Source organism: Opisthocomus hoazin, chromosome 4, assembly GCF_030867145.1.
Source record: "Opisthocomus hoazin isolate bOpiHoa1 chromosome 4, bOpiHoa1.hap1, whole genome shotgun sequence".
Classification (NCBI taxonomy): domain Eukaryota; kingdom Metazoa; phylum Chordata; class Aves; order Opisthocomiformes; family Opisthocomidae; genus Opisthocomus; species Opisthocomus hoazin.
Genome location: NC_134417.1, coordinates 89,652,235 through 89,677,293, shown reverse-complemented (window position 1 = coordinate 89,677,293; position 25,059 = coordinate 89,652,235). Strand labels below are relative to the sequence as shown.

Here is a 25,059-nt window from a genome sequence, read left to right as displayed (position 1 = left end):
TACATCAGCAGACTTTATCCAAGGCACATACAGTGTCTAGACCAGATCTGAATTCAGGGACCCTGTAACCTTGAACTTCCCTGTGTGACCTGAGCCAGGCACCTCACTACCCCCTGCCTCAGTTTCCCTGAATCAAAGAGGAGGAGAATAGGATGTTTGCAGCCTTGTATAGTATTTAGGACAGGATTGGGGGTGCTGGTTTATGCAGGACTGAGTGTTATTTTCCAACCTCAGAGACATGTGACAAGCCCTAATCACTGCCCCAGGGAAGAGTCATGCCAAAGCAGCTTTTCATCATGCACACGCTCCGAAAACTCTCCCAGAGAAGCATCCTGGGCTAGAGCTTCCTGCTGAGTCTCTAAGCTTCTTTGTGCGGGGCAGATCCAGGAAGGTCCGGGCGCTGCCTGTGAGGTCCTGCTGAGGCTCAGCCTCTCCCTGGTGGTGCTCGTCATACTGCTAAATCAGGTCCATACGCCTCAATGTCCACCCGTGCCAAATATGCACATTCCCTTTATGCTTTCACTAAGCATTAAAAGGGATTTTTTGCTGGAAACTACGCACCAGCCTCCATTGCTGCCTCCCCACAGGGGGATTGCAGGCTGCTACAGACACGGAAATACTCCCTGAAATGCATCTTTCCTCTTCTGACCCTTCCTGGAGCATGTCCCAGACAATCAGCCTGGGAGGGAAAAAGGATGCTCGCAGCACTACAGGATGTTATCCCTCCCACAACAAAAAATAGCGAACACTGAGCTGGGGCAAGAGAGAAATGACCTGATCCTGACCCACCAGCTGCCTGGGCAGCGAGGGCAGGATGGGGGACCAGAGCTGCTGGGGAGAACTACAATTCCCAGAAGGCAGAGCAAGCCGGGGACCCTTCCAGCTTCCCACCAATATAGCGGTGCAGAAGAAAAGCATATCAGGGAGAAATTCCCCTCCTCTCCCTCCCTGAGCTCCAGCGAACGCCTTGGCGGTGGCGTGAAAATCCGTCCGGGTGGCACGAGCGGAGAGCATCGCCCCTGTCCTCCCCCTCCTCCTTCAACCTTTGCTCTTTGTCTTGGTTTCGCTTCACCCTTCCTCCGGTAGCTCTCACCGCACTGGCCACAGACTTCCTTTAGGTCAAACCAGCTGCGGCTGCAACACAACTTGCAGCCAAGTCGCAGACACCATTGTGCCACTGAGACTGCCCCAGAGGAGAGAAATGCCGGCCAGAGGGTGATGGCCCGCTCAGGTAAGGTGCTTTCAGCCAACCGCCCTTCGTTTGTCCGGGTAGCCCGAATAAAAGATGAAGCAGCTCCCTGGGATCTGGTTCTGCCCCTGATTCAAACCCTGAGCCCGAGGGGTCGCAGCGCTGGAAGTAAAGGCAGGATTTGGATCAGTAGGATCTGGATACTGGGGGGGAAAAAATAAAAAGGGAGAAAGTAGGCAGGAATTTCTTCATTTACTCTGATTTGAATTCAGGGATTTGTTGCTTTTTGCAAAAACCCAGAGGCGACTGGAACACTGCTGCCAGTGATTTGTTTCCCCTAAGGGACCGGCGGCGAGCATCCATGGTGATGAGAGAGGCCATGGGCACGGCAGCGAGCATGGCGCCCGCTCCACCAGTGACTACGGCCAAGCACGTCCCTGCAGCATCATCCAGACCCGTCAGGGGGTCACAGAATCACAGAATCACAGAATAGTAGGGGTTGGAAGGGACCTCTGTGGGTCATCTAGTCCAACCCGCCTGCCGAAGCAGGGTCACCTACAGCAGGCTCCACAGGACCTTGTCCAGGCGGGTCTTGAATATCTGCAGACAAGGAGACTCCACAACCTCCCTGGGCAGCCTGTTCCAGTGCTCCGTCACCCTCAGAGGGAAGAAGTTCTTCCTCATGTTCAGACAGAACTTCCTGTGCCTCAGTTTGTGTCCTTGGTGATGGGAGGCTAAACCGGCTACGCACTCAGGGGGTTAGTGACCTTCCTCAGTAAAAATACACTACTGGGCTTTGCTGAGTCCTCTTTCCAGCCTGGCTGCTGCTGAGGCTTTGTCTGCTGAGTTAAAACCTGTTGTAGGTGTCACATAGGGCTTCTGCACCTAGGGAGGGGGCCTGGCCCCCCTCGGAGTCTCCTCTCCACTAGCAAACACTAAACCCAGTATGTGCTCCAAGTGGGTATGTTTTCTCTCCTGGCTCAGTATAACTTTGCAGGTAGTTGTTATGGGTTTTATTTTTCTTGTTGTTTTTGTTTTCCTGTGGTTACTCTGTACAAGCATGGAGAATTCAGCTTGGCCAGAAGCACCGTTGGGCTTCGGTGGTAGCTCTTACCAGCATCGGTGGGGATCCAGATGGGTTAGCTGAAGGGGAATCATGAGTGGCACAACTAAATCTGAAGCAACTTTCCCCTTTATAACTCTCCCCTGAAATCTGAAATGGCTGCCCACTTTATTTGCCACTCTGGCCTCTCTCCTCTGAGGAGCGTGTGCTGCAAAATCCCCACCGCAGTTGTGCTTGGTTGTTTGTACTCCACATCTCCTATTGCTTGTCCCCTGATCCACGGTGTTCTCCCACTCCCCGGTCCCCTACACCTCAGTGACAGCCTCCCCAGGGACTCATCTTCTCAGCCACAGCCTTCCCAGCGACCCGGACCTCCAGGGACAGATTTCACCGACAGCCCGCGTCCTTGCTGGTTGCCTGCCCAGGTACTGCTGATTTTGGCAGCAGCACCTTCAGCCATCAGTACCATCAGCAAAAGCCTGCCCAGCCACTCATACTCTTGTTGACAGTCATCTCCAGCACCGCTGCCTTCCTCCCCTCGATCTTTCTGGCCGTTTTGCCTGCTGCAATTCACAGTCCTGACAGGAGACGTTGCTCACATCTCTGTTGGCCCTGATTATTTTTTCTTTCTGATGGACACACATAGGACCCTGCTGTCAGTTGAACCCTCTTGAGGAAGACGAAGTCACTTTAGGTTTCCATGTCTCACCTCTTCGGCTGCACACTGAGGACACCACTGATGTGTCTTCCCCCCGGCATGGCGGTCTGCCAGTCCGAAGTAGCACATTCCCGGTTTGCAGATGCTGCCCAGTTTGTTTTAATTCTAGGTTTGTGGGATTTTGATTGCTGCACAGTCAGTCCTCAAAAATGGGACTAATTACAACAACTACTTCAAAGTGCATTAATTAATTAACAGAATTACTTAGAAATCTTCTTGGTCAAAGGACAGAGGACTATGCTGAGAGTAGATCACTGGTGCTGTAGCAGTAGAGCTGAAACCTCAGTGTCATTGCAGCAGCGAGTGCGTCACGGATGCCCCGTCGCCAGGGGAAATTAGCCTGTTCCTGCTCTCTCTGCTGGAGTCCAGCTGAGCCTGTGGCTTCAAAGCTCTCAGGTTCAGTCTCCCATGGAGCAGCCAAGGTGCCACCCGTTGTGTTTACATAGCGAACACAGGAGGTGGAGAAGAAATAATGATTTAATAATTTTCCCTTTACTTTTTCAGGCCGGCAACCTGAATCTCCAGGAATGACAGGGAAGCCTCTCTAGGAGACCAAAGGAGGCAGGAGATGGAGTTACAGACATGGCATCTGCAAGCTGAGGTGGAAGAAGGCTGAGAAATGAGGAAGACCACACACTCCTTGTTGGCCTGGCGTACAGCAAGAGCACCCTTTCCCTCAGGAGGAATAAAGTACTTCCATTAAAGTACACTTTGATGTGTGTATCCCAATGGTTTCTGTATCCTTCTCGTAGCACCCTGGCTTTTTCGTACCTGCTGGCTGCTTGGCAGCCCCACCACGCACCGCTGGGCGCAGAGCACTGCTGCCATGAAGGACTTGATGAAGCACGTGGTGCTAAAGACCCACCCGTGCCAGGAGTGCGGCAAATCCTTCAGCAAGAACGGAACCCTGAGGAGACATCAGCGGATACACATGGCGGAGAAGCTCTTCACTTGCGGGGAGTGCAGGAGGTGCTTCACCACCCGGGGCCACCTCGCGACCCACCAGAGCATCCACACAGGAGAGAGGCCCTTCTGCTGTGGGGAGTGCGGGCGCTGCTTCCGCCTGGAGATGTGCCTGGCCTCCCACCAGAAGACACACGCCAAGGGTGGTCCCTACCTCTGCACCCGCTGCGGCAAGAGCCTGAGCACAAAGATCTACTTCAATATCCACATGCGGACACACACGGAGAAGAGGCCGTTTGCCTGCACCGAGTGTGGGAAGAGCTTTGTGAAGAAGGGGACCCTCACTGCCCACAGGGAGATCCACAAGCGGGAGAAGCCCTTCAAATGTCCCCACTGCAGCAGGTGCTTTGCGCAAAGTGTCACACTGCTGGCCCACCAGAAGATACATCTCCGCGGAGGGCCTTTCATTTGTTCAGAGTGTGGGAAGAGCTTGAGCACCAAGCGGTATTTCAATGTCCACCAGAGGAACCATGCTAAGCAAAAGCCACTTGACGGACACATCAATGATGTGTCTCTCCAGGTCATCCAGATTAAAGAGGAGCCTGATTTTGCTTTCAGATCAGAGGATAAGATGTTGGAGAGTATGTCCCGTGAAGGAGATGTAGCCCAGGGGTGTAGCATACCTAGAAAACCATCTAATCCAAAAAGCCCTCCTTTGAAAATCCAGATGAAGGAGGAACCAGAACCATCCACTGTCGACAAAGCAAATGTTACTGCAACAGCCTGCCAGAAACTTCACATCAAGGAAGAGCCACCAGAAAACCCAGACTATGGAAAGCTCTTTGATCCAAACATCCCACTGATGGTTTTACAGGGGAGACGGCTTAAAAAGGAAGAAGATGCTGGTGGGCAGCATGAATGGGAAGTCCCTATAGCCAGTAATAGGGTGCTCCATGTGAAGGAAGAACCACAGGAAAGCACTGAATTTTGGATGCATTATGGACAGAAGCGAAACCTCAGTGCTATCCAGAGGAGCCAAATTAAAGAGGAACCTGGTGGGGAGGCCAACCACCAGGAGAGCCAGAGCCCAAACAGGAAGCAGAAGAACTGCTATCAGCCCACCAAAGAGGGGATGCTGGAGAACCAGGAAAGATCCATGTCCAAGAAAGATCCCTCAGCAAAAGGAACTCCCAAGGGTGAACGGATATTTCCCTGTCCCGAGTGCGGGAAGAGTTTCAATCAGAAATCAAACCTGACCAGACACAGGAAGATCCACACAAGTGAGGGTCCATACAAGTGCAGTGAGTGCGGGGAGAGCTTCCGCATGAATCGCAAGCTGATCCGCCACCAGCGAGTCCACATGAGCGAGCCCTTCAAATGCACCGAGTGCGGGAAGAGCTTCACCCAGCGGTCGAATCTGGTTCGGCACCAGAGGATCCACACCAAGGAGGAGCCCTACCAGTGCCCTGAGTGTGAGAAGACCTTCAACCAGAAGGCCAACCTCTTCCGGCACCAAACAATCCACCTCCGCATGGGGCCTTGCAAGTGCACCAAGTGTGGAAAATGCTTCCCTCAGAAGCGCCATCTTATTAAACACCAGTTGCTCCATTCCCGAGGTGGGGCCTATAAGTGTGGGGTCTGTGGGAAGAGATATCGGCTGAAGAAGTACCTGAGGAGGCACCAGAAAATCCATTCACGGGAAGGAACTTCTTCCAGCGCAAAATGAGGGGAGGCCACAAGGGCCCGCGCTGGACACCACCACACTGAGCAGACACTCTGGCCCCCATGAAGCATGAAGAGGAGAGCTGAGCATGTCTGGTGCCCGTTCTTGGGGAAAAGTCCTTTGGGAAAGGGGTGGGATGGAGACAAACTCTGCCAGCCTTATGTGTGCAAAGTCCTGGGGTGGGGAGGTCAACCTGAGGGGACCGTGAGGTTGAGAGGGCCGAGCACTGCTGGAAACCAGTCCTCTCCTGCTATTTTAGCATCGAATTATACATCTCTGATGAGCAGGTGGCTTGACCACCACAAGTCTCAGAGGCATCAGTGACTTCACCAGCTTCAGCCGATGCCGGTGCTAGTTCTCAGTCACCTGCTTCCCTACCAGTTACTGTGAAGCTCTTGGTAGGATATTAACTTTATTGGGCATGATTTAGGGAATTCGAACCAAGGGGCAGGAATAGTTGAAACAATCTTTAGACTTCACAGACCAGAGAACTGGAAACTATTTCCCTGTTGGGATGTTTTCCCTTCCTCTCCCTGGTGTAAAGGAGATTGTGCAGCTATTCAGAAGTATGGGCAGTTCAGCAGTCTTTATTGCTCACTGCTGATGATTTTGTTTGAATGTTCCCTAGTCTGATGGATCTTTGTGTCTTGAAAGTCCCTGGTGAAGTGGAGATGTGGAGGGAGTACACAATCCCCAGAGCCACTCCTGAAGATTTCTCTGCAGCACTGCTACGTGACCACCTGGGCACTGCAGAGCAAAGGTTCATTGTGTTGCTGTAATATGTAGAGTCCAAGAGGCAAGTGGAAAAACATTCCATGTTGACATTATAGCTCTACCTCTCTGGTTTTGTGTAGGAAAAGGTACCCTTCCCAACCCACAAGGAACAAACTTCCTTCTCCCAGGATGCGGGTAGCATCCTCTCTGAGGCATCTGAAAGTCATGCGGCATGACTTTGGGCAACTACCTGCTATGATGCTCCAAATCCAGGCTGCTGGTTGTCTGCACTGCCTGCTCTGGAGCAGCTGCTCTCCAGACAGGGAAACTGAGGCATGGTGGGAAGGCAGAGAACAGGGAAAATTGTACTTCAGCTTTGCCTTCATTGGCTACTTGGACACCATTGGGTTGAGGTGTTTTGTTGTGATGACTCAAGCCCAACACTGAGTACAACTGCCAAACCCCAAAAGCACAGAGTGATTTTGGATTTCAGACTCCCTCAGCGTTTGGTATAGCCAGGCCCAGGATGTGATTTCAGACAACAGAGCAAGCTCTGACAGCATCTGAAGGATCCTGTCTCTGTCCCCATATATCCACACCCTCATGTATAACCCATCGACAAATGAGTTGATATGAAGCTTTCTCTCAAATCCCTCTGACCTCATGGAGAAGAAAAGGCAGATATATAGGGGAAAACCACAAGTTTCACATGTTCTGGGGAAGTCTAAGGGACAACCCTTTTAGAAAATTGAGTCTGGGCCATATGGTGGGTAGATGGTTCACTGTAGGACTGGGAAACTGTTCCTTGGGAAGAATATGGCTGAGTCAAACTAGCGAAACAGTCTCTGTTAGGCTTGCTGAGGGGCAGAGGTAGCGCAGAGCCCTTCAGCGGGGGGAAAGTAATCACCAGACGGCTGGCATTCATTTCCTTTTCTTTAGCCTAGCGTAGGGCTAGAGATTTTTACCTGGAAGAGGAACTGGTGTGAGGGGTTTGCCAACTGTATCACTGTGCACGTCGAGAGGGCAGTGAGTCAATGTCTGTAGCTTTCCTGGGTCTTCCACTGTTGACCATGGCCAGCACAGGTGGCCCAGCTTCTGGGGAAAATCGGGGCTGATAGTTTGTAATATCTCCTCAATAAAGTAACTATTTAAAGAAAAAAGGAAATAAAGTGAGCCTCTTTTCTGGTTGTTTTCTTTTTCATAAGCTATCAATGAGAGAACCACTCTGCATTCTACCCACAGTGCAGCAAGTGAACAATGCCAGAGCAAGATGCATACCAGTGGTAACCAAATACATGTTCTTGGTGAAGAGCCCTCCAGGCTCTGCTGACTGTGTTGACCAGCTCTCCACCAGCTATGCTGAGAGCTCAGACCTCCACATGTTGACCCCAGGGCTCCAGTCAGTGACCCATGCACAGGTCCCTTGGGAAGTATCCTAAGGTGTCTGCATAGGGTGAGAAGGACACAGGCCTTATGGGAGGCCTTGACCTTTCTGGATGAGCAACTGGAGGCCAGGAAGAGCATCTCAAATTTCACCAGACACCATGGTGTGAGAAACTGAAAAGATGCACTAAGTACGGGTGTTTTCATCTATGAGTTAAACTCCACCCTGAGTGTCCCACCTGTAGCTGTCCAAGTGTAAAGGGAGTCTTCTAAGTGCTTGGGTACCAATAAGATCTGCCTGGGACATTGCACTACAAGTTTTTCCAGGACACCTCCAAAAGATGCCTTACAGATAATTTGGGCTGCCAGCTCTGGTGTCTTCTGCGGACAGTTGTGCTGGGTTTGGATAAGCACCATGGAATAATCCCAGCTCCATGAGAAAAAAACAGATTTATCTGGGAATTGAACAAAGTCAAATCCTCACCCCCCCAGTAGCAAAACAGCCTTCATCTTTTTCTCCCTAAACCCATTACAAGGGCTCCCTGGTAATAATACAATGCTTAAAATCCAAATCGTTTCCCCACTCTGCACTACACAGATTTTATGCAGAAAACCACAGCTGTAAGCGTTCGCTGAGCAGTTTCAGTCACCAAATGAAAAGGATGCCCACAAGGTCTGATTTTGCCTGCAGGTCTATTCAGTAAATTCAGCATGGTCAAGCTGAAACCAATGGAGTTAGATCAAAGTAAAATTTATGTTAACGAAGTGAGATCCAAGCTCTGATGATATCTGCTGGTCCTGCACAGTGGGTCAGGTAGGGCTTGTCTTGGGACCACTGCTGTGCTGTCTGTAGCTATGCACATTGTTTCTGTGGTTTTCAGGAGGAATTTGGCTGTGGGATCATTTTTTTGATCACCTCGTTGACTCGTTGACTGTCTGTGTGTATCATCTCAGCATCTGTTCTGCCTCCAGCATTCAGCACAGCCTGCCTGGATGGGAGATGGAGACAGGCTGTGTTGCGTGACAGTGTATATTTCATGCTTCGATGGGACGTGTGGAGCTGATTGGTGCTCAGCAAGTTCTGGTATGGTGGGAACCAGAGGCTCTTCGAGGCCAGAGCAAATATCTGCTCGGACATAAGTGCCCTGGGATGTTTACTTACCATTTGGGAACATGATGGTTCCCATGAGAACTTCTTTGAGAATCCCAGGCTGCATGGAGCACGGTGTCACCACAGATGGGGAGTGAGGAGAGGAAAAAGACCAGGGTGAAAACTGGGTGAGCAACAGAACACTCTGTATTACATACTTCTACGCACACTTTATCTGTTCATTTTCGACTAAGAGCCTTCATGGGGAATGAGTATTTACTTACCACCACCTTAGCTACCTCTCATCCCATCCAGGGCCAAAGTGACACAGCTAGGTAGCACCACATGGGACCAGGCTATCAAGCTGAACCACCTGTAGCCAAGGAACCCTTGGAGCCACTGCCGCCACCTCCTGACCCAAAGCACAATCCCTCCCTTGAAAATGATTTCTTGTGCTGGAATAAAGCAAAGGTGAGAGATCTCCATCAAAGGATTGAAGTTTCTGACTAGTCCCCACCTGAAGATTTTCTGAATAACGTCATAGAAACATCTGTGCTCTCCTTTTCTAGTGTCAGTGTTAGCCTGCAAACAAGAGCAGCCCCTGGGATGGGGTGGGTGAGGTGGGCAGTGCTGGGCTGTGGCTCTCTGCTAATTGCACAGGAGGTGATTACAGCCCATTGCTATCCTTTGTAATAGGACTGATGCCCCACGGGGGACATTGCAGAGCCCCACTGCTCACTCTTTTTTTCCATCCCAAGCTGATTTCTGTCTCTTCTGCTGCTGTCTGGCCTCTTCCCTGAGGAGCTGCAGTTTCAAAGACACCAACCTCCTCCAAGTGCAGGCACAAGTAGGAAGCAGACACCTGGAGATCCTTCCCTACCAAGTCACAAGATTTTCTTCTTTTTCATCATCTGAAAAATAGGATAATGTGCTTTGCAAGTGGAATAGGTTACAGACTGTTCTCATTTTTCCATGTGTGTTGGCCTCTGAGGAACAAAACAGGCTGAACAGTGAGGGTCTGAATGTAGAGGACAGCTTCTACTAGGAGAGTAATGGGGTTTTGAAGTCGTGCGAGAGTAAGCCATCACTGTACCTGTGCTGAAGTTCGCTTGCCCTTAGACACGTCTGCAGAGCAGAAAGCCAGTCGCTGCGGGAGAGCTGCAAACAGCACTGATGGGAGCTCACTCTGGGGAGAAAGGACTCAAGAGAGGAAACTCATGACCTTGCAAACTACAGGCTAAGCTGCCCAGATGACCTGCAGTGCATCATGTGTAGTCAAGGGCACACGCTCATTCAGCCAGTATGGCAGGGCCCAAAACGTCCCCGTCAGAGTGGACAGGCAAAGAAGCAGAAAAAACCTTGTGACAAAGAACGCGTTGCTTCAGTTGAATTCACTTGCAATAACTTTAACAAGTCTGGGGCAGGCTGAAGAGCAGGGAGAGGAGGGGGGAATGTGAAGTATGGAAGAGGTGATGGTGAAGCCTCTGAGCAGATGGCAAAAATGAGTTGTGCATCAGATCTAACAACATGGAGAGACAGAGCCTGGGAAACGCCATGAAAACCTGGTGGGGAGGTGTTAGAGCCAGATCAAATTCTCCTTACAGCTGTGCCTGTTGGTATTAATTTATTATAAGTGACTTCAGGCTATATTAAAGCCCCTCGTAGGGTGTTACAGCTGATGACTCCATTTGATGCTCATAGCAGGGTGAGGGAGGAATGAGCTTGTGGGTGTTCCTGTGCCTTCCTGGGTTCTGGTTCCTCTCTTCAAAGCATCGCCTGCTATTGTTTTCCCAGGCTGAACATCAGGGTCCTGAGGGCACCAACAAGCCTTAATTATAGAATCACAGAACAGTTTGTGTTGAAAGGGACCTTAAAGATTATCTGGTTCCAATCCCCCTGCCATGGGCAGGGACACCTTCCACCAGACCAGGTTGCTCAAAGCCTCGTCCAACCTGGCCTTGAACACTGCCAGGGAGGGGGCAGCCACAGCTTCTCTGGGCAACCTGGGCCAGGGCCTCACCACCCTCATGGTAAAGAATTTCTTCCTTATATCTAATCTAAACTTCCTCTCTTTCAGCTTGAAGCCATTACCCCTTGTCCTATCACTCCATGCCCTTAAAAGTGTAATGGCCCCAACCAGTGCTGAATGGAGGTTCTGCCTGCTCTGCCCAGCCCCTGAGAGCCTGCACCCCACAAGCCCTGCCTGCACTAGGGTCCCCATGGCTCCCCACCCCTTGGGGAGCAGCCAGCCCTCACCACTCCCAGAGGCAGAGATAGGGTGTGTGGGGTTGTTAGGAGGGGCTGCAGGAGGGAGAGCAGCTGTGTGGGCATGCAGATACCAGGGTGTCCCCAGAAGCACCTGCAAGCCTCTCTGCCTTCTTCCGTCAGCAAGACCTGAAGTGCGTGAAGGAGCGATAAACCAGGAGAGCTCGTGTCCTGAGCATGAGCCCACGTGCGGTCGTTGCTACAAGCTGATCTCTAATTGCAAAACCCTCTGACCAGCTCCCTGCATGCCTGCCTCTGTCCCCAGCTAAGGGTTCAGGTGTGATCAGCAGCTAAGGAGCTTGTGATGAGTTTCCTTGGATGGACCACCCAAAATCAGGTAGCTCACACACACACAGACCCCAGCTCTGTAGATGTAATGGGAAAGATGGGGAAATGAGTCACAAATCAGCAGCCCTTTGCTCACTCTGCAGGGAGCAGCATCTCAGAGGCACAAGTGGGGCACAGCTGATCTTGCTGAGACGTTCCTCTTGTCTATAAAGTGATGTATGGTAGAAACCACCCCAGACCCTACAGGTGTTCCTTATTGTTTGTCTCTATTAAAGCCCAGGACGACAGAGCATGGGGAGCTTCTCTTCTGAGCAAGATCCGTAGAGGTTCATCCTGTGCTTTCCCAGCCCTGTCTTACAGTCCTGGGGAAGAGGGATGCTCTAAGGGACGACAGTCACACCTAGCCCAGATGGTCTGGGAGCCTGATTCCTGCAGCACTCTCTGCCTCTTTTTGAGTGCCTTTCTCTCCTCTTTTTCTGGGTAGTTTTTGCAAACCTTTGACACAGGCTTCCTGTGGCTCAGCACTTCAGTCCCATGGAGCATGGATAAAGTTGGGGAAGAAGCAGTCCTGGATGTCTGCTCTTCTGGAGAAGATGGACCTGGATTGCTTTCACTAAGAAGACTTTGTCTGCCTGAGAAACTCTCAACCAGCTAAACCTTAGTGAAGTTAAGGTAAATGGGGCTGGAGGGGGCTGTCCCCACAGCTGGGACATTCACTGTCTTGCTGTCCTCTGCTACACTGACACTGGGAGTCAGCAGCGAGGGAGAAAGGGGAGGGAGAGATTCTCTGATGCCTGGAAATATTTCTCATCTATAGGAGAACATATTTGCAGTAATATTTCCATGAGGGATTTCCTATCCTTACTGAATACTCCTTCAGTGTATTTGCTTTGCTTTTTATGCTAAGCACCACTCTGTTTCCTAGGGCTGAATTAACAAGGACACCCTGTGATTAGATGTCTGTCAGAATGAGAATTCTTTCACCACCTGAAAACATTCTTGTTAAATATAGGACAAAGTCTGTAGCAAAGAAAATAACAGTGTACTTTTCTTTTTAACATTTCCATCCAAATAATATGCGCAATCCAAATTTAGCTCAACATAAGGGGGCCCCTTTCTGCTCACCAAATTGCTTGCAGATGCCGGGGGCTCACAGCAGCTCAGCTGCTAATGCAAAGCTGAACATTGCTGAACTCCACTCCGCTTGTTTTTCACACACTGGTCGCCAAGACCCCATCACGGAAAGCGGCACAGAGCTGTGAAGGTCTGCGCTAGTATCGCATCCCAGCATGGTCAGCTGGATGCTGAGCTTGAGGACAGCAGGCATCCTGCTGCTCTCAGTAAGACAATTCACAGGGTTTAGCCCCAGTCTGCAGGGTAATTTTGGACAGCAGGCACGTAATTGTAGCATTAGACATCTGTGCAGTCCGAATACGCCCTCTACATCCACATACTTCAGTGTGTAGCTCTGCCAGTATGAATCGCTCACCCAGCAGTATAAAAGTATTTAATTCTGGTAAACATGCACCACCACAAAGAGTGGGTCAGGCTCCACCAGAGACACCATGCACGGCAGTACGGCGAAGGACCACCATCGAGCTCCGGCTGCGTAGGAGCATCATGGGCAGCCCAGCCCTGTGTGTCTTCCTGGCAACGGCTCCAGCTCCTCGGCAGTGTAAAGGCTTAGGCCATGGCGGGTTAAACTGGGGTTAAACCACTGGTCCCTCTGCTATGGTCTCCTCTATCCATCAGTATAATTTGGAGGCAGTTGAATTTAGGTGTTTAATTTAAGCATCTCAGCTCTGAGCTCAAAGGCCTGAATTCGCCCTGGTAGTCTCTTTGACCATAAGCTGGAAAGGCATCAGGAAGCATTTTAATGTAAAGGAGGAAAGGAATTTTCTGGTTCTCTGGAAGATTTTTCACTTTACTGCGAATTCGTGAATTCTCCAAGCTGACAGAAAAGCGGAAAATTAGGACAACTAATTGTAAAACCAGCAAAAACTTTTGAAAAATTTTCAATCTTATTACTTCAAAAATAAACGCAAGCTTTAAGTTTTGGTAGGTTGGAGGTGGTTTTCTTTCCCTTAGGAGGAGTCAATGTTTCATTATGGGCAGAAAGTAAAAGATATTCGAAGGATTGTTTACATTTGTGTTTGTTTTCTAGGAAAAAAGGTTGAAAAATAGTTTTTAACTTTATCTGGAACAAACTCTTGCCCTGACAGCAGGTCACATACTACCACATATTCATCCAAGTCTGCTTTAAATAAAGAGCTCTTGAGACTTCCTAAGTGCTTAAATTCAAATTGGTGAATGAATAAGGAGTATAAGTGCTTCTGATGGAAATAAGAACATGTGTGTGTCTAAGAGTGCAACAGCGAGAAAGGGTAGCGGCTGTGACCAAGGCTGTTGTATTCCCATGGTTGGCTACAACCACAGTAGTGGTCAGGAACGAAAGAGGGAGTAAAACAAGCACTCTTCCTTCCAGATAAAGTAAATATATAGGTAAAACTTGGAAATTAACTGAAGCAGAGGCAGGGGCAGAGGACATAACTCAATGTCAGGGCTCAGAGCTCAACACAGGAGTCCCAATATCAACCTCTGTTTGGCATTTTCTGCATCAAGCCCCAGTTTCTGCTCTTTGCTGTAGCTAGGGCAATTCAAGCACTTAGTTCATAAATGACAACTCTACATGTGCTTTTTCTCCATCTTTGACACTGAGGTGCAGTTTTTATTTCATGTCTTGCCCTGCAGATTTACAGTGCGGTGGTTTGAAGAAAGTAGAAGCATCATGAAAGGGGTGCTAAAAATAGGAACCAGAGCAGGAATCAAAATGAGCAAAGCAAAGTGAGAGCTTCTGCCCCCAAAAAATCTCAACTAAGTTGAATAAAGACAAGAATCACCATATGCTGGCTGGAAATACAGCAGATGTAAACATTCATTCCTTATCAGCAAAGCAGGTGGCTCTGCACATCAGCTCTTTCTTTTGGGGAAAGCTGGGAACCAAGAACATAGGCATGTAACCTCCAGCCCCTTCAGACACCTGCCCAGGTCTGTACACTCCACGTGGCAAAAACAAAGGCAAGGGTGCATGAAGGGCACTCCACCAGCAAAGCCAGTGGCGGCAAAACAAGGAGGAGAAAAAAATCCAAGTGTTGTGAAGAGGTGCCCTGTACCAAGCCCTGAAGACACACAAGTGTATCAGTCTGGTACATGTGGGAAGTGCTGCTTGAAGAAGTCCCATAGCCCACTGGAGGAAGGTCAAAATATGGTTGGACTTGGTGATCTTAGAGGTCTTTTCCAACCTATGATTCTATGAAAGTTGTCTACAGGGTTGGAAGGAGATGGACCAGGACCAAGCAGCATCCTTGCAAGGAGCAAAACAAGCAAGGCCAGGGATAAGCCTTATGAGACCTTAGCTGTGGTGTACCAGGTGGTGCAGGTCCCCAGATAAGTGTGGAGATATAGTGGGCTAGAATACCCACCATGAAAGGTGGCCTAGGCTGCTTGTCTCTGCAAGAGGCTGTGCTTTCTCTTCCTCACAGTCATGGTGTCTGGATGACCAGAGCAGGTTTGGGATGGCCAGGGTGAACTCAAATGTAAATGTCATGCAGGATCCCTGTTCATAGCCACTCTCCTGGGGTGATGGAAATCAGTGACGCTGATGAGACTTTGCTCCCCTTCAGACCTTGAACATGCATCCAGATTTCTTCATGTCTTCCACCTCCACCACATGTCAAAATAGGGAGAAAAGCTCTTTGAGAGGTGATTCAGGATATCTGACTAAGGTTTTTGTTCCTGAATCACCTTCCTGAGAAACTTGTCCCTCTCCATGGACCAGAAGGATCCAAAGCTCTCAGCCTGTGCTCCACAGCTTGGGTTGTCATCACCTCTGGTCTCTCCTACTCTATGGATGAGAGTAACAAAAAAATCCCGCACTTGTCCAGGACCCAGCACAACTGGAATCAATCCTATCTGTATTCTTACATTATATTTTGTTTTTCTTGTACTATAAACTAAGAGGACCTTGATCCATACCTTACTTTTGGTGATCATGGTTGCAAAGTCTGGAATGAAACTGTTCAGAGATCAATGGCGGCTGCAGTGTCCCCAGCCCTTGCGCCGTGTGTCTGTCTCCCCAGCTAGTTAGCTGTGTCCTTGCTGCCCAGTTTTGTGGCAGGTAGCCTTCAAATCACCCATTGCTCTTCCACCCCATTCCATGAGGTCTTTGCCTGGCCTAGATCCATGATATTTGCAAAAGAAATTAGAGAAGACCTGAAGAATTTGAGGTGGGAGAGATGGAAAAGAAGACTTAGCTGCCTGGAGCAATGGAAAACTTTTAAAGGCTATTTTCTTTTCTTTTTTTTTGTTGTGGTTTTTTTTTTTTTCAGGGCATTTTCCCAAGTCACCTAACTAAATTGACTCATCATGAACCTACAGTCCCAAGAGACCATGGGCACAGATGGCAGCAAGGAGCAGGACCCTGACTTTCAAAAGCTCCTTGCTGCTAATTGAGCATAACAGCAGCACAAAGGTGCTACTCCCTATCTACCTGCATTAGGGCAGAAGATGGCATGATCTTCACCAGCACAATTTGTCGACCAAGTCACCACATATCACCCCCACTGTGGACAAGAAAGGTATCTGGTGCAACAGCATAAGGTTGCATATATCAGAGGACTTCACTTCTCCTTTGCCTGGGGCTTGCCATCAACTAGCCAAGTATTTTAATCTGCCCGTGTCACCTCACTTCCTTAACGTACAAAAAAAAAAAACCCAAAGAAAACAAAAAAAGAACATTAAAACATCGACTTTTTTCTGGTTTTTGTCCCTCTTTTCTATTTCATAAGTGGGAAAAGAAAACCTAAGAGAATGTCAGTGTCACTCCTTTGTGTCATCACTTGTGAGCCAGGAGTGTGACATGGGGTGATTCCTACCCAAAAGGTCAAAGAAAACTGTTGCTTTTTTTTTTTCCAAGGTTTCAAGGATGGGACATAATAGATTTTTTTCCTGAGGATACTAAATTCCTGTAAAAGACAAAAATAATATTTACAGTATTTCAGCCCATTTTTAGAGATGGGGAAACTGAGGCAAAGCTTTGGATCTACACAAAATCCCACAAGGAACCTGCATCGGATGCACACCCTCATCCTTCTCCGGTTCTCCCATGTCATGCTTTGAAACAGTTGTGGACTCATTTTATCTGAATAACCATGTCAGGAGGCATTGGTTTGGCTTCTAAATGACACCAGGGACAACATATATGAAATCAGAAAACACAGGGAGCACAAAATATGCAATGACCAACACAGGCTGAACTTCTTTTTTACAGTACAATTATTTTCATTTTTTAAAAATTGCTATTTATTTTAAAAGTCCTAATTCTGAGAGTGTGTCTCCCCATCACTTCAATCTGTACTACCCAAGCTGCTGTCTGCAAGGTGCTGGGGATAAATAGCTAGGCAATGTGGTTGTGTCTGTATGATTAATTCAGCTCAGCCAAGGACACTTCTCCAGCACTGAGGACACCAAGCTGGCTTGCATCCATACAGCTAAACTCCGTACGGGATGGCATCATCCAGCTCTGCTCTGGGACTCATCCCTGGCTCTGACTCAGGCTAAAAGTTTCAGGTAAAGACAAGAGAGTTGAGAACATTGTACTCCGGTGCCCAGGAAAGTCACCATTTGTTTCAGAGACATGGTTTGGGTTTTCCGTGCCCCCAAATTAGCACATGTCCAGCAGCCACCAAACGCTCCAGGACCTGCTACTTGGCCCAGACTGGCAGCACCATGGATTTACTGTGGGTTTTTGCGGGTGTCAGTGCTGCTGGTTACAGCCACAGCCCAATCCAGGCAGCCTGCTAACTGCTACAGAGCACCCAAGAACAGGCAGTCCAGCTTTTCTGGGAGCTGGAGGCTCACAGATACATGGAAAAAACAATTTTCTTGGACTCGCTGAGTGGAGACCCCCTCCACTGCACTTAGCAGAGGATGCAGTCCTGGGCTCTGCCACAGTCTCACCAAACGTCCCCTTTCAAGTCACCTCACTGCATTTCCTATTTGCAAAGGGTTTTGAGATCCACCAACAAAAAGGTCATGGAAGAGGAGAGTAGGATTTCTTCCCTTGCTTGCACAACTCTAAGGGGACTCAGCCACACGAATAGACAGTGGAAGCATCCATGGTGAGGTCTCAGAGGTATGTAATGGGGACTTCTAATGCAAAGCAGTGCAGTTTAGCTGCCTAAAAGTAGCAATTAAAAAAGAGAACTAATAGAAATCAGAAGCTATTTCCAGCCTGCTGCAGCGTGGGCATTGCGTTTCCCTAAAACAGCCCGCAGCCACCCAGCGAAGGCATCCTCCGAAGCGAACGGGCGAGCAGCATCCCCGCTGAGGACCACAGCTCCCATAGCTGCAGCCCAGGCAGCGCCTGCGCGGGGACCAGGCGCGGGAAGCCAGGCAGGGGTACCAGCAGGGATCCTCCCACCCTCGCCCAAGAGGTTTTAGGGCTGCTGTTTCCTACCCTTGAGCCCCTTCCCTCCCTGACCCAGCTTCTCTGCCTCCGTCTCTCCTCCCCTGGTAGTTTTCACATCACTGACCCAGACTTCCTGTGAGTCAGCACCAGCAGACGTGAACGAAGTAGCTGGAAAATGGAGAAGAGCTCAAAGTGGGTAGAAATAAGAAAATTTGGCCAACAACGCTTGGATACTTCAAGACCTGCGTGCTGCTGAGGGAGATGGGAGACAGGTCAGTAAACGGCTGAGCTGGATGTCTGGGGTGAGGACAAGATGCTCAGGGCTGAACCCCTCCGTGGTGTCTGCATGTGTCCCGCAGCATCCTGGGGCAGCAGCAGGACATCTCTGGAAGTTGGGGTCACCGCTACAAAGCCAGAGTGTTTGTCACGGTTGGCTGTGGTGGAGCAAACTGCCCTGGCTGGGATAAATCACCTTGCTTGTCTTTCTCGGGCTGAATCCTGTCTGAGAGTTCTGGCTTACTCCTCTGGCTGGAGGTGACCGATGGGCTCAGAGGTGCAGCTGGTCCTGCTCGGTGTGGGACCAGGTGGCTTGGCCAACTGCAGCTAGCAGGAACAGCAGCCCACCATGAGAAGGGGTGTCCTTCCTTCAAAACCTGCCTAAAAACCATGCTTCTGGGGCATCTGGGTGACAAGCGCTTTCCGGAGCAATGGAGGCATGGGTGGGAATGAGTTAACAGGTCCAGCTGCTGCCTTGCAAGGAGGAGCTGTGCCTGGCCTATGTGTGCTGAGGTGGGGGGCTGTTCCCAGTGCAAGGAGCACAGCAACAGCTAAGGAGCTGCTCACCTTCATGCATTTCACAAGCAAAATTCAGGCAGCTGTGCTGACATGCAGCCATCTCTGGGAAAAACAGCCCAGTGCATGAATGAATCGGAGAGAAAAGTTTGCTGGGAGTCATCTCTGGGTTGGGAAAAGTTGGTTGCTACAGAGAGTAAAAGCAACCTCCATTTCTCTGCCCAATTGAAAGGTTCCCAGAGAACATCTCGTCCAGCACCCATCTTTCCTCTTGGTGAGAAAGGAGCAGAGGTGCTCCACACACCCTGGGTGCCTGCCGGGATGGCTGGATCAGGGCTCCCTTTGCCCAGCTGAGGGGTTGAGCAGGGGCTTCTCAGGATGCCTCAACACTTTGGGGCACTTGGGAGTCAAGGAGCAAAGGAGGAGAGTGTTTTGGCCGGCTGGACCACCACCAGGGACCGCTCCCCAGGAGCTGCTCCAGATAAGTTCCCAGGGCAGTTTGATGCCGGTTCTCCCAGGAAGAAAGTCTATGGAAAATGTGTTTCTTCTTCAGCCTGGACTTTTCATGCAGTTAGGTCAATAATAGTGGTGGTGTTGTGGCTGCACCCTTCATGGGTCAGGCGTGACAACCTGTAGATTGAAGATGTCACCAAGGCAAAGTGGGACCTTCAGTAGTCCAATCACAGGGCAAGGGGACAGGGGAAGGAACTGAGTCCCTGCTGTCCTCCCGGACACCAGGAGGACCTCTCTGTCCATTCAGACCTCTTCCTGACCACCAGCCCCAGCAGCCTTGCACAGGCTCTTGTGTCTGCCCTGGTGCTGCACAGGAAACTGAGGACATTGGTGTCAGTTTCACTTCTACCTCCAGCCTGTCTGGCTGCAGCTGTCACCCAGATGTCCCTGTCCCCTCACCGAGTTGGATGTGACACCAAACCTCTAGAGAAATAAATGGGGACCTGCCAAGGGAGTCCCACAGGGCTCACAGAGCCAGATGAGCCTCAGACAACTCTCGGGCAGTTCTGTTTCTCAGCTGTGAGCTTTGGGTGCTGTGTGGAGGCTGGGGAATGCAACGTGTGTCATCCTCAACATTTCCCCTTGCTGTCCCAGAAGACCCCTCTCTGCCAGTGCACCAAAGGAGATGCAGCTGATCTCAGTGACCGCTCTTCACATGGGACGTGTCTAGCCCTGGCCCCTGGTCTGGTCATGCTGGCTCAGAGCAGCGATCTCACCACCCCAGGGTAGTGGGCCCCTCCAGAAATGGGTGGGCCCTTCACCAAGGAGGATTTACTTCTGGAGGTGCTGATGACTGTGAGCTGGTCCCTGATGGTTATGACCACTGGCCTTTACTGCCCCTCTGAAGGAAAAGCAATGTTGGTTCCTGCTCAGAGATCAGCACAGCAGGAGCCCCCCAAATCATCCATTTCTTGTCATGAGTACCTGGAGATGTGGAGAAACTCCAGCCTGTGCCAGGCGGTTCCAGTAGCCCCCTTCAATCCCTTCCTAGATTTTACAGTCTCTTGGCCTTTGGTTTTACTAGAATTAACTAAGCTTGGCTGGGCTTTTATTTATGATTTTCTTTTCCACATGACACCTCACCACACTAAAAGTAGTTTTTTCCCTGTTGGCCTTGACAATAACACCTACGTTGATTTCTTCTCACGTTCAGCCCTTATGAAGGAAAACACAGGCTTTCATTTAAAGGAGAGTAATTCAAAGCAGAACTGGTGCTTTCCCATAGTCACCACCTCCCAGCAGCCCTGGCAGGCAGGCAAAGCTGGTGGTAATGGCCAAGAGGACTCCTAGCAACACCTTTGCTAGTGCGCAACACCCAGGCTCCCATCTCTGAAGAACTAGGTGATGGAACGGCCAGCCATGATACCACTGGACTTCTAGGTGGTAGAGAATTTTCTCAACTATGCTCAGGAGAAGTCATACACTTGCATGACTTGTGGGGACAGTTTTAAGAACAAGGGTGTCCTGGCGGCCCACCAGAAATCCGACAAGGAGAAGATGATACAGGCTGAAGGCTGTGAGGAGAAGGACGATGCTGAAGGCTGGAGAGCTGCAAGACCAAGAAGCCATCAGAGCAGGAGAGGAGGCCAGTGGGGAAGGCCATAGCAAGCACAGCACACAGAGGGATCCCAAGAGGAGGGAGAAGACCCATGCCTGCACTGAGTGCAGGAAGAGCTTCAGGATAAAGGTGGACCTCACCAAGCACCTCCGGACTCACACAGGTGAGAGACCGTTCACCTGCACCAACTGTGACAAGAGGTTCATCAACCAAATCACAACTCAAGGAGCACCATAAGATCCACACGGGTGAGCGGCCATAACAGTGCCTGGACTGCGGAAAGAACTTCACTCAGAAGTCGCAGCTCATCGTGTACGACTGGATCCACATGGGTGAGAAGCCCTACTAGTGTGGTAACTGCTTCATGGACAAGTCACAGCTAGTGGCCCACCACCAGATCCACACAGGTGACCATCTCTTCAAGTGCGGGGTGTGCGGCCATGGCTTCTGCCAGAAGATCACCCTTACCAAGCACCAACGGGTCCACAGTGCCAAGGGGGCCCAGCAGAATGCCTCCAGGGCCATCATGGGCGAATCCACTCTGGCAGGGGAGATCTTCCGCTGTGGCACCTGCAGGAAAGAGTTCAAGGAGAAGTCAGTGTTAGTGACCCACCACAGGATTCACATCAGGGAGGATCCCTACCCCTGCCCCATGTGTGGGCAGTGCTTCTGGCAGAAGATCCACCTCACTCGGCACCAGCAGACCCATGAGCGGACCAGTGTCCACATCTGCAGAGCCTGTGGGGACCACTTTGGCAGCAAGAGGGAGATGTTGCAGCATCACCGGGGTCACCATCCCTGGAAGGCCCCCCACACCTGCACTACCTGTGGAAAGCGCTTCAGCCAGAAGGTCAGCCTCATGACCCACTGTCGTATCAATGCATGGGAAAAGGAGACCTCCAGTGCTGCAGGAGGTGGGCAGCCCCCTACCACCCTTCATGGTAGCCATGCCTGTGGGTAGTATGGGAAGACATTCAGCAAGAAGGGAAACCTGGCCAACCACCAGTGCGCTCATGCCGAGGGTCAAGTTCACCACTGCAGGTCTTGTGGGAAGGGCTTTGCCAGGCTGGGGGAGCTGACCAAACACGAGCGGACCCACAGCAGGGAGAAGCCCTATGGGTTTGGGCAGTGCGGCACGTGCTTTGCCCAGCGCACCCAACTGGTCACCCACCAGTGCATCCACACTGGTGAGCAGCCCTACCCCTGTGGTGACTGTGGCAAGTGCTTTGGTGACAAGTCACACCTCACCATCCATCAGCACACCCACACCGGTGACCGGCCTTTCCCCTGCCTCACCTGTGGCACAGACTTCCGCCAGACGATTGCCTTGATCAAGCACCACCGCATCCATGAGTGTGGCAGGAATAAGGGAAGCAGCGAAGACATCAGTGTTGACATCAACGCCGATGTTGACATCAATGCCAATGGCAATAATGCCAACACCAACAGCAGTGCCAATGTCAAGACCAACGTCAATGCTGAGGTGTCTGGCAAAGATGAGGAGAGACCGGCTGTCCCCTGTTGGTGGGTCCCTGCTGGCAGGTGGCCCTTCTCCTGCAGTGAGCGTGGGAAGGGCTTTGCCCAGAAGGCCCAGCTGGCGGTCCACCACACTGGGGAACGCCCCTTCCCCTGCACCAACTGCTCCACAGCCTTCATCAACAAGTCCCGCATCATCGTCCACCGCTGCACCCACATCAGTGAACACCCCTTCCCCTGTGCTGCCTGTGGTCAAGCCTTCACCCAGAAGGTCACCCTCACCAACCACCAGCGGGTCCACATGTGGGAGCACCAGCCACTGCCAGCCCCAGTTCCCCTCGGGTACTCGGGTGAGGAGTGACCCTTCACCTGTGCCATCTGCGGGAGAGGTTTCCACAAGGAGATCGCCCTCACGACCCACCGCCGGGTCCACAACAGGTATGAGCCCAACCGCTGCAACAAGTGTGGGCAGGTCTTCCCTGACAGGGCCCAGCTCTGGCTCCACCAGCCCTCCCATGCCGAGGACTGGCCGTTCAAGTGTGCCACGTGTGGGAAGGACTTCAAGAGGAAAGAGATATTGATTACCCACCAGTGGGTCCACACAGGAGAGGCACCATTCCAGTTCCCTCAGTGCAGTAAAAGCTTCTCACAGAAGCCAACCTCATGAAGCACCAGCTCACATCTGCTGGGGCCCATTTATCTGCTCCGATTGCGGGCAAAGCTACCCCACCACTGGGCATTTCAAGAGGCATCAGAGGAACCACCTCAAGAAGTAAAGTCCTCCTGGCGAGGGAAAGGAGCCCCATCAGGACCCAATGACTGGCCATGTGGCACCGGAGCCAGTGAGTGGCCACAGCAGCCCCATCGTTGTGGTGAAGGCAGAGGCCGATGCTGATGACTATGAGGTCCTACAGGTCCTGTGATGGCAAGGATCAAGCACTCAGGGAAGGAAGGGCTGATGCCTGCTCTCTTGGGGATAGAGATGCTGTGTCTGCCACCAAGGTCCACGGTCCCGTGGGAGCTGCTTCCCTGGGAATATCTCACAGTATTTGGTGGGAGCTAGGAGTGGAAAACATGGGGAGATACGGACTTCAGGACACAGCAATCCCTCAATCAAACCTCAGACAAAATTGGCTGACACAATATGAGATCTGGGGGCAAGGGAGGGATACAAACACATATTTTGGCTTCCTTTTTATATCTTATATAAGAAACCTCATTTCAATAGGGCTTAGGGGTATTTTTTGCTAACAGGTAGGTGGACAAGCTTGTTTTTTTAAAGCAAGCAAATGAAGTCTGTGATTTCAGATATATTCACACCACTTCAAGAGCTGGAACTTTAAAAAAAAAGGGACCAAAAATCTCACCAAACGTTCTGAGGCTTGCCGTGACTGACTTCCCATCAGGAGTCAGAGCAGAGCACCGTTGGTCCATAGCTTTCCAGCAGGTGACACCGGCACTGGCAGTCCTGCAGACCCGTGGAGCAGCACAGGATCTGCTGCTGCTGAATCATTGCAGCCAGAGATAACAGAGGATGTCATGGCCAAAGGACTTGGGGATGGTGACCACGCTGGCACCTGGGGAAGGGCCACTGAGGGCAGCTACGCTCCTCGTGGAGAGCAAATACCCACCCACCCAGCCAGCCTGGTTTGCAGAACCAGAGTAAGAGCCCTGCCTGGGAACTAATGCAGGTTATATATGAAGACATCGTTTTTCCTAGTTTAAAATAACCTCATGCATGGGTTGATTATGCAGGATGATCCCTGGGCATATTTATTATGGATTTAAGGGCATTTGTTGCACAGCTGCAGTTTCAGAGCAGCTTCTGGGAGGTTGCCTACCTTCTTCTTGCACCATGTGCTCAGTTGCAATGCCGAGATGTGGCTCCTAAACCTGAAGACGGATGGTCTGTGCCATGTACAGCTGTGCTGAAGTAGGGAGAAACCCTCTACCACCGTCCTCTGTGTCACACATTTGCAGTCACGACCACAGTGTGGCACCAGCAAAAGGTGTGTTTAACTGTCCTGCCAAGAAAAGGAGGTGTTAGGTTGCTCCTGGAGACCCACCAGCCTAGGTGGAGTTGGGGCTTCCCACCATGGGTGTGGATGAGCCTCCCACATCTGGTATGGATGCTCTGGCCCTATGGGCTGCATGATCCCATAGGACCCCTCTGACCCAGCTCAGTGACACGGAGGCCACCTCCAAGCTGCACCTCCAAGGCCACCTAGCCAAGCCAAATCGCTGTTCAGAGTGCTTTTTGGGGAGAAGAAGGGTGGGCTTTGCTGGGCAGTCACTTCAAGCACCACTTCAGACTTGCCGAGGGGGGGCTGGCTGCTTCAGCATCCTGGACTTTACTGCCAGAGCTCGCTTCAGCAACAGCAAGAAGGGGGTTCACCGCCCCGTCCCCAGTGCTGGATGCTCCCCACGCCCAGCATAGCACCCTCTACCCTCCTGCTCCCTCTGTAGCCTCCGGGTTTTGCCTTTGAGGCTGCATGAAGATGGTGAGACACACCACCAAATCCATACAAAGCTGTCTTTCAGTACCTGCACGTTCCTTTGGAGCTCAAGCAGTAAAATGAGCCAGTGTGAGATGATCCCCTTCCCTCCGTGCCTCAAGCAGCGCTCATCGTCGCTGGATTCGGCGTGTGCCCTGTGCTCCATCCGCCAGTGCTGGTCTCCCTTCTGTCCATTAAATTATTATCCTGCCATTAACTACGGCAGAGAGCTCCGATGCCACGAAGCGGTGGCAGGAGCCGAAGGAAGGCTCCATACGCCACTCTTCTCTTGCCAAAACTGGGCCAGCCTGTCCTCAAACCCCGCGTGGTCACCAGACGAGCCAAATGGATAGTTATACAAAACTAAGGACCTTTTTCATTTTCTTCTTTTTTTCCTCCAGTAGATCTGTTTGATTTTGA

General features: G+C 50.9%; 1 protein-coding gene across 1 annotated transcript; it reads left to right on the top strand.

Annotated features, from left to right (window-relative positions):
• The first annotated feature begins 947 nt into the window (after window positions 1-947).
• Window positions 948-7,440, top strand: LOC104337103 (uncharacterized). Its single transcript, XM_009942988.2, has 2 exons — window positions 948-1,231; window positions 3,475-7,440. Exon 2 carries the CDS (start codon window positions 3,797-3,799, stop codon window positions 5,597-5,599), a length of 1,803 nt encoding a protein of 600 aa, XP_009941290.2. The 5' UTR covers window positions 948-1,231; window positions 3,475-3,796; the 3' UTR covers window positions 5,600-7,440.
• Window positions 7,441-25,059: the final 17,619 nt, after the last annotated feature.

Bases quoted from the DNA above. Each gene is read 5' to 3' on its own strand.
- LOC104337103 (XM_009942988.2), top strand. From the start codon at position 3,797: ATGAAGGACTTGATGAAGCACGTGGTGCTAAAGACCCACCCGTGCCAG.